We start from the raw sequence: 13,010 nt of genomic DNA, 5'->3' as shown, positions 1-13,010 counted from the left end.
GTAAAATTTTATTTTTTGATAGTCCGTTACTATTTTTATCTTGATTACAGAGTTTCCTGGCGCCTCTGTAAATTTCGTTCCGAAGCGAGTGCCTCACTCGCCTCACTCTACTCCTGGCCCCGGAATGAGTGAAAGAACGAATGAATGGCCGTGTCTCTGCAGAAAACCTGGGCTGCAACCCTTAACTCCGCCCCGCGCACCCTGCCACGCCCGCCCACGGCAGCCGAACCCGCCCACCCCACCATGCCCCGCCCCACCAGCGAGCCAGGCCCGCCCCCAAGCCCACATCCACCAACCACAACTAGGCCCCGCCTACTCCACGCTCGCCCCCGCCTCCAAGCCCGCCCCCCGGCCCCCGGACGCCTGCAGCGCCAGCGCCTGTCCGCAGCCCCTCGGCCCCCGCGCGTACCTTGCGTCACTTCCGGGGCGGTGGCGGGATCGAGGCTCATTTCCGCCTGTGGGGGTGCGGCGGCGGCGGCGGCGCAGGAGGCCGGGCCGGGGTGCCGAGGGACCGACGGACGCACGGGCGGCGGCCGGGAGCCATGGAGCGCGGCCCCGGGGCCGGGGGGCGCGGGCCGCGGCGGTGAGTGCCGAGCAGGGGCGAGCGCGGCGGCGCGGGGAGACCTCGGTGCCGCCCGCGGCCGTTTGGGGAGCTGGGCCTGCCCGCGAGGCCGGGACAGCCGGGTGGGACGCCCCCGAGACCCCTCACTGCTGGGGAGGCCGCGGTCCCGGCTGTAGGACCCGTCGACCAGGGACCGGGACCGCGGGCCAACGTGGCGACCCCGGCAGAGTCCTGGCCCCCGGTCGTTTGAGGTCTCGGATGTGGGGTGAGCGCCCACCCCTCTGGGGACGCGGCCCCCGCCTCCGGGCCGGGGCCGTCCGAGTCGCGGACTCTACCTAGTTTCCCGCCCCAGCCCGACACCCGGGCCCGCCGCAGCATCCCTTAGCGGAGTCCTCCTTCCTAAACGTCTCCCGGACGCCTGTACCCCTTCGCGGGCGTCCTCTGGCCGCCTGGGACACCGGGGTAGACTTCCCGGTCTTCACTCCAGTTTGATCTCCAGGTTGCAGCCAGGGGACGTACCGCAGCCCCTAACCCGTGGTGCCCGTCCATGCTCCGCCCAGGACTCCAGGGCTCCCCGTTTCCTCCAGGATGAAGTCCAAACTCTGCAGCAGGGCTCACGGGCGCGGCCTGACCCAGCCTGACCCAGCCTTGGCTCCCTCTGGGACCCCTCTGCTCACCTCTTCCTCCCAGCGTCCGCTCGACAGGGAGATCTGCAGTTCCTGGAACTCGCCGTCACTTCTGGGGTTTTGCAGTGCCCTGTTCCTTGCCACTCGGTCACTTTCTGTGCACCTCTCAGACTGCACCTTACTCCAGGCAGCTTTCCCACCCCGACTGGCTGGGTGAGGTGCCGCCAGGCCGAGCGTATTTAGGTCATTCTCGAGTATCGCGGTTGTTTGTTTCCTCGTTGGTGCTCAGAACACCGGCAGCCCTTACGGGGCCTGGCGGCAGAGTGCCCAGTCCGCGCTCGTGGACCGAATTGCCCCGCTCGCAGGGCATGCCTAGGGACACTCATAAATGTCGCACGGGAGGCCCCAGGCGTTCATGGCCTAAGAAAAGACTGTCCTCCTTCCCTGTCAAAGCCGGCACACTGTAGCTTCCCTCTTTTCTCTTTACCTCTTGTCACTTGCTCTCTTGTTCAGCCAGGGTTCACTGGATAAGAACAGATAGCTGTCCTGCCCTCATGGGGTTTCTCTTTGATTGCTGTCGGGGGTGGTCAGACAGGTAAATACAAGCTGTGGCAGGTGCTGTGGGGACAGACTGGAACCAGGAGAGCTTGTGGCATCTTCCCGTGGTTTGGAAGGCCTCTCCAGGGGCGCTGGAAGGTTGATCTGAAGGGTGGGCAGGACAGGGGGCAAGGGCTGGCCAGTGGAGATTGGGGGAGGGGGTCCCTGGCTGGGCAACTGCCTGGGCTCTGGCTTGTCTGGGGAGATCGAGCGGGAGTGAGGCCGCAGAGGTGGGCCCTGGCAGGCTGTGGCAAGGCTTCAGTTTCTACCTGGAAGTGGCAGGAGGCCAGAGCGTGTCCAGAAAAAGGGTGTGCTTTCTTATCTTAGGTTTGTGCCGGGAGAGGGATTCTGTGGCTGCTGGGGGAGAGTGCGGGCGGGCGATGAACGGGACGGCACAGCCGTCCAGGTTCAAGGTGGTGGCTGCGTGGACCGGGCGTTGGTTGGATGGAGACCCATCAGGCCCCGGCAGACGGGGGAGCGAAGGATGGCATGCTGTGTCTCTGGCTCGGGCAGTGGGGCTTCTCCACCTTGGTGTGCCCCTTCATTTCCGGGGTTGCGGGGGGCTCCCGCCTGCCCACGGACTCTCAGCCAGGCCTTCTCTCAAAAGCAGTCTTTGCTGTGCTGCCCCGGCTCCAGACCCTCTAAGCTTCCCCAGCACCAGGGCAGTGTTGCTGTTCGGGCCTGGATCTGAGAAGACATTGAAGCCGCCTGGGCTGGGTTGACTGGTTGACACTTGGGGACGGATAACTCCCTTGGGGTAATGGGGGAGGACATCCTGTGCTCTGGAGAGCATCCATCAGCATCTCTGGCCCCCACCCACTCAGGAATGGGAACACCCTTCCCCGCTTGCCACAACCCAAAGTGTCCCCAGGAGTTGGCAGGTGTTCTGGGGACAAACTCCTACCTGGGAACAGGTACGATGGACTCTTTCCTCCAAAGGATGCTTGCACGTAAAGTGTGCGTCCCGCCTGCGAGTTCAGGGACCCTGGAAGCTGCCTGGTGTCCCCTCCTGGTGTCCCCACCTGGGCCCTCCCACTCCCTCCTGTGTGCCCAGACTCTGGGCAAACTCAGGCTGTGGCTGTCTCCTGACCTTGGCACCAGATCACAGGCCCAGAGGGGGCACGTGTGTCTCTGGGCCTCAGCCTGCTCTGGTCCGCTCTGAATCTGTGGGTCCCCGGCCCGGGGGGTTTTCAAATGCCACGGCCCCAAAACCGCGTGTGCCAAGGCGCTGTGCTGCTGAAAGTGAGTTGTGAGTGTTCCAGTCTGTAAGGAAAAGCCTAGTAAGTGGTTATTTTCTCAAGGCTTTGTATTTCTTACAGTCTCTGTTGGCAACTCCCTGTGGGACTGTTAGTGATTTAGCTGTAGTCTGTGACTTACTGTGCCGCCTCTGAGCCACACACCCCCCGTCCCCCACCTACTTCTCGCTAAGTCCCCGTGGGAGGCAGTGTTGTCTTTCCCAGTAGGTGAGGAAACTGAGGCCCAGGGAAGGAAGGAGCCTTGCCCAAGGTCACAGAGCCCTCCGTTGAGCTGGAGAAGGAAGCCATTCGGGCTCCAGTGCCCCCCTCCCCCGCAGCCTGGCCCCAGCACAGGGCCCAGCCATTGTCCGAGCTCAGTAGGCCTTCCCAGCCTCTAGATGTATCCTGCTTTTGTTACCAGAGCCTTTGTTTCTTGTATTTCCTCTGCCTGGGCTCCACTGTCTCTGGACGTTGCAGTCCTGCCCCTCGAGGCCCGGCCCCTGTGAGCATGCTCTTAGGTCCGAGTTCCTTCAGTTGGCAGTCTGTCCTTGCCTTGGCTGCGGTGTGTCACCTGGGGTTGGTGGCAGATGAATCCTTGAAGGATGGCCTGGAGATGGGCTGGGGGGGTGGGGGAGTCTGGGCCGGCTGTGTGAACAGGGGCGTAGGGAGAGCACCGGGGTCTCTCTGCGCCCAGAGCAGGGGCTGTGTGGGGGAGAGCTGGCGTGAGCCAGGGGTCTGATTGCCCAGTACAGCCTGCTGGCCGAGGCTGGGCTGACTGGGGGGGCTTACCTGGCAAGAGTTGGTGACTGCGTGCTGAGAAAGGGTGCAGCAGGTGGTGGTCCGGTTAGCTTTGGGTCCCACAAGGGGCATATGGGGGGTACGTGGTCCCTGTGGATGACGAGCTGGGCCCCCAGGCCCATGGGGCGGAGAGCAGACCAGTTTGAGTGGGAGAGGGTGGACTGGGCTGCGGGGAAGGCCGAGAGGCTCGGTACGGACAAGATCGGGTCACTGTGTCCTAGCGGAACCCTGAGGGAACCCCGTTTCTCGCTTCCCCCCCTCCCCAGGGTTTCCCTCTGCAGGACGTGGAGACGCAAGGCTGCGAGGCTCCCGAGGGCTCGGCTTGGACCACGATGGGGCTGGGCTGCAGCCTCCTAAGGGGGCTCTCGTCTGGGGCAGTGGCTGGGGGCTGCCCTGAGCCCTGCCCGCGTCTCAGAGCACCCCCACCCCTCCCCTGCCAAGTGAGGCCCGCCCTGGGGCCCGGCGCCCGCCATGAACGGCCTGTCAGTGAGCGAGCTCTGCTGCCTTTTCTGCTGCCCGCCCTGCCCCGGCCGCATCGCTGCCAAGCTCGCCTTCCTGCCGCCGGAGCCTACCTACTCGCTGGTGCCCGAGCCCGAGCCGGGGCCCGGTGGAGCTGGGGCCGCCCCCTCGGGGGCCCTGCGGGCCTCCGCCGGCAGCCCGGGGCGCTGGAAGCTCCACCTGATGGAGCGTGCTGATTTCCAATACAGCCAGCGCGAGCTGGACACCATCGAGGTCTTCCTGACCAAGAGCAGCCGGGGCAACCGCGTCTCCTGCATGTACGTGCGCTGCGCGCCCGGCGCCAGGTGAGCGTCACGGAAGGACGGCACGGGGTCCGGACAGTGCCCGGAGGGAGGCCCGAGAGGTTCCCGGTGCAGAAGCAGAATGTGTCCCGTCCTCGGGCCCCTGGCGTCCTGCCGGAGGCCGTTCCCCGCGGGCCGGAGCCGGGGCGAAAGCCCGTCAGGCGGCGCGGGTGCCCTGGGGATTCTTGTTGCCAAAGGGGTGGCAAATGGGATCCACCAAGAGCAGGCCACGTGGGACTGCCTGGGCCCTTACTGCCGAGTGCCCTGCCACGTGCAGCCCCAGCCCCGTCATGGAGGAGTACCCTGGGGCTGGGGTGGGGGGGGGGGTTCCTGAGTGGCCTTGTCGCACCTGCCTGACAAGGAGCCGCCTGCGTCAGGGTCTCCGTGCTCACCTGCCCAGGAAAGGGCTCCTGGGTGCTTGGTGCTCAGTGAGGACTTGACATCTGCTTCAGGGCCAGGGCACTTGAGGCCTGGCAGGTGGCTCAGGCCAAGTCTGCCTCCTCATTTAGAGTGTCCTTGAAGCCTGGAGGCACAGCTCTTCCTTGAGTACGACAGCGGGAAAGAGGTGGGGCCCTTCAGGTGTCTCTGCCTTTAGACAGGGCGGGGTCTGAGTCCAGATCTGAGTTCAAAGGGCAAGCTTTTACGTTTTATCTAGGCTGGGGCCCAGGGATGCTGGAGGAAGAAGACTGTAGGAGTGCGTTGGCCAGGATCCAGCCTGTCGGGGTGACCTGGGGCAGGTCCTGATGGCCAGCAGCATTGTAGGGCGGAAATGAGTTTTGGGGTCATGTTCTGTAGGAGGGGAAGAGATGGTGTGAACAGGGATTGATCTGGTTCGTTTGTGGGGGCAAGGGTGGGGGCCAGCTGTCGAGAGGAGCAGCCGCTGTCTCATTCTCTGGAAGGTTCCAAGCAGCGGGCACACGTGCATGCCATCCTTGGGCTGTCAGAGTCCCTCTAAAAGGAGTGATTCCAGAGGAGAGAGCTGCTGTCCCCAGGCAATAGAGGTGCGGCGGTCACTGACTTGCCGAGCTGTGGGTCCACCCTGTGCTGAGGCCATGGCCAGCAGTCCCCTTTCACGGAGGGGAAGCCCTCATGGCCAGAGGAGCCAGGCCACTTTGTGGCAGAGGCGGCCTCTCTCCCGCATTAGTGCTCTCGTCCATGGGGCGGCTGGGAGCCTCCCTTGCCCTCTGACCTGCCCCCCCCCCCCCGCCCCGACCCCCCAGGTACACGGTTCTCTTCTCGCACGGCAACGCGGTGGACCTGGGCCAGATGAGCAGCTTCTACATCGGCCTGGGCTCACGCATCAACTGCAACATCTTTTCCTACGACTACTCTGGCTACGGCGTGAGCTCGGGCAAGCCCTCCGAGAAGAACCTGTATGCCGACATCGACGCCGCCTGGCAGGCGCTGCGCACCAGGTGAGCTGTGTGTTGGGAGTAGCGGGTGAGCACCCAGGGCCTCAGGCCGGCCTCCCTGGGGAGGCCCTGGTGGGTGGTCCTCAGGAGAGGGCCATCGGCGGCCACACTGGGCGGCAGGGTGAGGTCTGACGTGTGTCCCCTTGGTGTGGCGACAGGCATGCTGGTGTGCGGGGAGGTGGGGCGGGCAGTCTTCAGATCTGCCCTCCCCTCCCGGGAACCCCTTGTCCGGCAGGGGTATAGATGGGCTGTACCTAGGGGAGTGGGGGCTCTGCCTGCAGGGGTGGATAGAGGACCTGGGCCCAGGAGGTGGGCTGTGTGGGCTCTGAGAAAATACTCAGAGTCCTGGGGCCAGGGAGCATTTGGGGTGCAGGGAGGAGTAGGGCTGCTCTGTCATGGTTCTCAGGGCTGACCCATGAGGCATGCATGGCCATTGACGGTGGCCTCCTCCTCGGGGCAGGGCTCCTCTGGGCCTAGAGGGTTCTGAAGAGTTCCAGAAGGTTCTGTCAGGCAGTTTGGTGTCCAGCACAGCATCCGGGGGCCGGTGGGAGGCTAGCAAGCAGAGGCACATACCTCTGTGCTTGACTCAGGGCCACCAGGGCATTGGCCAAGCCCCCTTCCCTGGACTCCCCCCCCCCCCCCCAATCCTGTTTATTTAGATCCCAGACAGCCCCCTTCCTCTCTCACTGAAGCTCATTTGCTTGGTCTCTGAGCCCAGAGATTCCTCTGGAAGGAGGCCACCCTGACTCTGGCCTTCCCAGACACGGGGCCCTATCCATTGCCTTCTTGGGGCTGCCCCATCTCAGCCCTGCCTGCCCGACCTGCCACTCCCCTCCCTCCCTCCCCCCCCATTCCTGCAGGGACCAAAGTCAGCTTGGCCTGGGGAGGTGGGGACCCTGGTTGCCCAAGTGACGCACCAGGCAGTTCCTGCTGCAGGCCCCAGGAGTGGGGTCCCCTGGCACAGCCCTGGCACTGGGGACCAAGCGTGGGCAGCGTGGTGCAGGTACGTGCTGTCCTCGGCTTCCTCAGTCCCTTGTGCTGCTCCTGCTGGCGGTGCTGGTCCTCAGTCCCTTGTGCTGCTCCTGCTGCTGGTGCTGGTCCTCAGTCCCTTGTGCTGCTCCTGCTGGCGGTGCTGGTCCTCAGTCCCTTGTGCTGCTCCTGCTGGCGGTGCTGGTCCTCAGTCCCTTGTGCTGCTCCTGCTGGCGGTGCTGGTCCTCAGTCCCTTGTGCTGCTCCTGCTGGCGGTGCTGGTCCTCAGTCCCTTGTGCTGCTCCTGCTGCTGGTGCTGGTCCTCAGTCCCTTGTGCTGCTCCTGCTGGCGGTGCTGGTCCTCAGTCCCTTGTGCTGCTCCTGCTGCTGGTGCTGGTCCTCAGTCCCTTGTGCTGCTCCTGCTGGCGGTGCTGGTCCTCAGTCCCTTGTGCTGCTCCTGCTGGCGGTGCTGGTCCTCAGTCCCTTGTGCTGCTCCTGCTGGCGGTGCTGGTCCTCAGTCCCTTGTGCTGCTCCTGCTGGCGGTGCTGGTCCTCAGTCCCTTGTGCTGCTCCTGCTGGCGGTGCTGGTCCTCAGTCCCTTGTGCTGCTCCTGCTGCTGGTGCTGGTCCTCAGTCCCTTGTGCTGCTCCTGCTGGCTGCTGGTGCTGGTCCTCAGTCCCTTGTGCTGCTCCTGCTGGCTGCTGGTGCTGGTCCTCAGTCCCTTGTGCTGCTCCTGCTGGCTGCTGGTGCTGGTCCTCAGTCCCTTGTGCTGCTCCTGCTGGCTGCTGGTGCTGGTCCTCAGTCCCTTGTGCTGCTCCTGCTGCTGGTGCTGGTCCTCAGTCCCTTGTGCTGCTCCTGCTGCTGGTGCTGGTCCTCAGTCCCTTGTGCTGCTCCTGCTGGCGGTGCTGGTCCTCAGTCCCTTGTGCTGCTCCTGCTGCTGGTGCTGGTCCTCAGTCCCTTGTGCTGCTCCTGCTGGCTGCTGGTGCTGGTCCTCAGTCCCTTGTGCTGCTCCTGTTGGCGGTGCTGGTCCTCAGTCCCTTGTGCTGCTCCTGCTGGTGGTGCTGGTCCTCAGTCCCTTGTGCTGCTCCTGCTGCTGGTGCTGGTCCTCAGTCCCTTGTGCTGCTCCTGCTGGCTGCTGGTGCTGGTCCTCAGTCCCTTGTGCTGCTCCTGCTGGCTGCTGGTGCTGGTCCTCAGTCCCTTGTGCTGCTCCTGCTGGCTGCTGGTGCTGGTCCTCAGTCCCTTGTGCTGCTCCTGCTGCTGGTGCTGGTCCTCAGTCCCTTGTGCTGCTCCTGCTGGCTGCTGGTGGCTGGCAGAACCACACTGCACTGTGGTGTGAGGGATCTGAGCTCTGTCCATCCAACCCATCTGTCCTGCGGCCAGCACTGTCCTCCAGAGACCTGATCCCGCAGAGAGAGAATCAGTAGGAGGGCAGGAGGCTTGGGCCCCACTGGTGACCAGGGGCTGGGGAGGCCTGGGGAAGATTTGCTTCTCCATCTGCCTCTCGTGTGTCCGAGTGTTAGGGCTGGACCGGCTGGTGCTCGGTGCAGTGGTAGCTTCCGTGTCCGGGGAGCAGGCTGAGGAGGAGCGGCGGGGTGGTAGGCAGAAGGCCACGTGGCATTCCCGAAGCTCAGGGCCAGGCGATTGTTAACCTGGAAGGCCGCCGGGACGGAGACAGGTGTGGATGGCCCCTGGGTGGACAGGGAGGTGGACTCTTGCTGCCTGGGTGGGCTGCACAGGTGAGATGTAGCAGAGGGGTGTTCCTTTGGTGTGTCGGGGTCCAGGTCTGTGGAGGCCTCGTACCTGGGGAGGGTGGCTAGTGGGTCCCCAGGCAGGTGGGAACGGGCGTTCGGAGGCTGTGGAGTTGGCTTGGGGCTGGATCAGCTGTGCTGGGGGTGGAGGGTGAGACTCTCGGGGGTGGCGGCAGGGTGGGGGAAGAGGCTGGGGCCTGGACACGGGAGCTGGTGCTGAGGAGGCTCGGGACCCGGCCACGCTGTAGGGAAGGTGCCCCGGGAAGGAGGTGGTGCCCAGCAGCCTGCAGGAGACACCCTTCTTGCTCTGCCCGTGTTGTGACGAGGTGGACGTGCCGACACCAAGGGGCTGCAAACGGGCCGATAAGTCAGGGGGCATGACTGCCATGATTTCCCGTGGCTAAGGGATGGGCGAGGAACGCCCGGAGGGACCTGTTCCCTATGTGCTACTGGGAACTGGGTGTGTCCCTGGGCAAGTGTGTTTGTGGGGGGGTAGGTGTTGGGGGGTGGAGAGCAGGAGAGGCCTCAGGGCCTGCCCTGCCCCCAGGAGCCCAGGCGTGGCCTTGGGGCCCTCACCAAGGGCACTCGGCATGTGTGATCCAAATTGGTACTGTTGGTGAGGCAGGGTTAGGGCCACCTGTCTGCACACCTACCCAGGCCCTACTTTCCTACTGAGCAGACTTGTTCATTAATGGGTCAGGGGTGGGGGGTAGGGGGCTTGTCACTGGGCCCAACCCTACTGCTTGGAGGCTGTGCGGGAAGGTTGGAGGGGGGACTGCCCCAGGAGGGCACGCGGTGGGCGGGGGGGGGGGGGGGGGGGGGGCGGCGGTGCGCGCGCGCGCGCATGCAGCTCACTCGCCCAGGCTGCTGCTGGCCGCGGCTGACCCTGCCCCACTGCCAGGTACGGCATCAGCCCGGACAGCATCGTCCTGTATGGGCAGAGCATCGGCACGGTGCCCACCGTGGACCTGGCCTCTCGCTACGAGTGCGCTGCGGTGGTGCTGCACTCGCCGCTCACCTCAGGCATGCGCGTTGCCTTCCCTGACACCAAGAAGACCTACTGCTTCGATGCGTTCCCCAAGTGAGAGAGGGGAGGGTGGGGGGGCGGGGCGGGCGGCCGGGGGTGGGGCTTCGGCGGGGCGGGGCGCTGCTCCCAGACTTGACGCGCCCTGCCCTACAGCATCGAGAAGGTGTCCAAGATCACGTCACCGGTGCTCATCATCCACGGCACGGAGGACGAAGTAATCGACTTCTCCCACGGGCTGGCGCTCTATGAGCGCTGCCCCAAGGCCGTGGAGCCGCTGTGGGTGGAGGGCGCCGGGCACAACGACATCGAGCTCTACAGCCAGTACTTGGAGCGCCTGCGCCGCTTCATCTCCCAGGAGCTGCCCAGCCAGCGCGCCTAGCCTAGCCGGGAGCCGCCTAGCCTAGCCGGGAGCCGCCTAGCCTAGCCGGGAGCCGCACCGGGACTTCAGCAATAAGGCGGCGCCTGGACCTTGCCCCCGCCCCGGCCCGGGGGCTGCATGTGAACCCTCGGGCATCCCGGTCCTCCGAGGCAGCTGGAGGGTTAGGGGGCCGGGACCTGCCCCAGCCCAGGGGCCGTGGACGATGTACAGGCGCAGAGCTACGCTCTCCTTTCCTTTTGGAAGCAAAAAGAAGGAAAAACGTGAACACGAATTAAAGATTTAAAATTTTAGGATTCCTCTCCCTTTCGTGGTTCGTGCGCGCTCTCCCAGGGCCCAGCGAGTTGGAAGAGGGAGCTGGGCTTCGCCCCTAAACTTCCAGGACATTTCGGCACAAATGCAGAGGTCAAGCCACTGCCACTGTGGAAGAGGGGTTGGGCTTTGAGGCCCAGCCGAGGCACCCCTTGAGGCTCCTGGTTGCTTGGGTGGTGATGGAGGGGTAAGGCAGCATTTGAACCCGGGACCCGTGCCTGCCTTCTCCTGTGCGCCTCCTGGGAGGGTGGTGGGCTCCCAGCATACCAGGGGTGGCAACAGTGGGTCTGAGGTCAGCCTGTTCTGGGGCCCCGGTAAGGTCACCCGTTCCCATGTAGTAGAAGAGGATGTTGAGGTCTGGGAGATACAGTGCAACCTCAGGGCTGCCCTAATTGTCCCGCCCATTCTAGGTGTTCCCTATAACCCCCCCCCCCTCGTTCCCCGTTCCCGGACCCCCACAGAGAGCCCCAGTAGGGGCTCTCCAGGAAACGGGGCTAGGGCTGGGGCCATCCGAGCTATGTCCTCCTGGGGTGTCATTGAATGCAGGGCTAAGCCAGGGTCTCCCTGGACCTCAGCTAGAGGCCCACTCACCACCAGCTCCTGGAGTGCCCTCTGCGCCACCCTAGAGCGGGAAGGCCCTCGGAGACGAGTGGCCTGTCATTCCTGGCAGCTCAGCGTGTGTTGCGGCACCAGGCGGTGGCGAGGCCAGGACCCAGAGCTGCTTCCACATTGCCCTAGTCCGGGGCTTCGTGGGTTTCGCGGCCCCTTTAAGGGCGGGGGGGAGGTGCTTCGGTCCAGGGGCGGGGCGACGCCGAGAGGGGTGTGGCCAGGGCGGAAACGGAAGAGGCGGCTTTCGCGCGCTCGGCGGCGTCGGCGGCGGCGGCGGCCGGATCCCGGAGGAGGTGGCGGCGTCGGTGGTAAGTGGCGGCGGCTCGGACCCCGGCAGCCCGCCCGGCTCCCGCGTCCTCCTGCGCGCCTCGTCTTCCCCACGCGCGGAGCGGGCGTGTCCGGGGCCAGCGGAATGGACGCCGAGCGGGGCCGCGCGCCTGTGGGACTCGGGGCTCGGGGTGCTCAGAGCGCGCAGGCTGCTGCCACCGTGGCGGGGTGACCGGCCGCCGACGGCGCGAGGGGTCCCCCCCACCCCCTTCAGGCTAGTCTCGGGGCCCACCCTGCCGGTGGAGCCCAGGCCCGGCCCTCTTGCTGGGAGTCTAGTGTCATTTGTGATAAGAAGGGACGCCTACAAGCAAAACTGGACGTGAGATGTGTCCTCGGTGGAGTAGTCTAGGGGCCCAGCTCTCCTCCGCCCTTCCCACCACAGGGCCTTTGCTCGGGTTGGTCTTTGTGACTGATAATGCCCTCACTACGTCCCGGCTTCGTGCGGATGGCCCCAGCATGGCTAATGTTTCTTGCCACAGTATTTCTTCCCCAAAGTGCATCCGTCCCCTCGTGCTCCCCTACCCCCACCCCGAGGTGCTGCACTTGTCACAGAGCATGTTGTCTTTTGATCCCATCAGAATGCAAACTCCCTGAGAGTCCGGGATCCCCAAACGCATCAAGTTGAAAGCCATTTGCTTAGAATTGGAACAAAAATGTTTTCAGATACACAGAGTAAAAAATTTGGAGTTCGTAACGGTGTTGGGTGAAAACTTGGCCTCCTTCCGACCCCTGACCTCCAAGACCTGGCTCCCCTTTCCTGGGGCAGTTTCTTATATGTTAACACAGAAAATCTGTGTTTGTACATCCAGTGTATTTATACAAAACTCTGCTCACTGTACATGGGATCCTGTTACTCAGCATAGCTTGGAGAGCATTGTGTTCTGACGTAGAGATCTAGGTCGTTTGTTTGCATTGAAGCACCATATTGTGTTAGTCCTATAATTGGGTAGAAATTTAGGTTCTTTCTAGTCTTTTTGTAATAAGCAATGCTAGATTGATTATCCTTGTACAAAAGTCTTTGTACCCAAGTAGGAATGTTTTTGTAGGCTAAATTCTCTAGTGCAGGAGTGCTAGGTCAAAGGGCTTTTCGTACGTCTCTAAATGCCTGTGTGATCTCTCAACAGGTCATACCAAATTGCCTCCCACCACCAAAGGAGGGGCCTAGGGTCCTGCACCGCCGATGCTTGAGTTTGCAGATCTGGTAGGCGTAAAATAGCATTTTTTTATTTTTATTTTTTTACATTTATTTATTTTTTTTGATAGAGCAAGACAGAATGTGAGCGGGGGAGGGGCAGAGGAGAGAGGGAGACACAGGATCCGAAGCAGGTTTCAGGCCCTGAGCTGTCAGCACAGAGCCCGACCTGGGGCTGGAACCCACGGACTGTGAGCTATGACCTGAGCTGAAGTCGGACACTTAACTGACACCCACCCAGGCGCCCCAAAGTAGTATTTCATCGTAGCTTTGTTTGGGTTTCCTAGAAGTATAATCAAACATCTCAATGGTTTTGTCAGATTTATTTTTATGTTATTTCTACCTCTAATATAGTCATCTCAAAACTGGAAAGTCTGTACATATAAACATGTATATATTTATTTATTTTTAATTTTTTTAATGT

General features: G+C 63.2%; 1 protein-coding gene across 1 annotated transcript; it reads left to right on the top strand.

The window, feature by feature from the left end:
* The first annotated feature begins 440 nt into the window (after positions 1-440).
* ABHD17A (abhydrolase domain containing 17A, depalmitoylase) lies at positions 441-10,439 on the top strand. The gene is made up of 5 exons (XM_060629753.3): positions 441-583; positions 4,085-4,621; positions 5,839-6,033; positions 9,645-9,824; positions 9,924-10,439. The coding sequence occupies exons 2-5, from the start codon at positions 4,290-4,292 to the stop codon at positions 10,147-10,149; spliced, it is 933 nt and encodes a 310-aa protein (XP_060485736.2). The 5' UTR covers positions 441-583; positions 4,085-4,289; the 3' UTR covers positions 10,150-10,439.
* The last annotated feature ends 2,571 nt before the right edge of the window (positions 10,440-13,010 follow it).

Source organism: Panthera onca, chromosome A2, assembly GCF_046562875.1.
Source record: "Panthera onca isolate mPanOnc1 chromosome A2, mPanOnc1 haplotype 2, whole genome shotgun sequence".
NCBI classification, from domain to species: domain Eukaryota; kingdom Metazoa; phylum Chordata; class Mammalia; order Carnivora; family Felidae; genus Panthera; species Panthera onca.
Note: the sequence above shows the minus strand (reverse complement) of the source record. Positions and strands in the feature narration are given on the sequence as shown.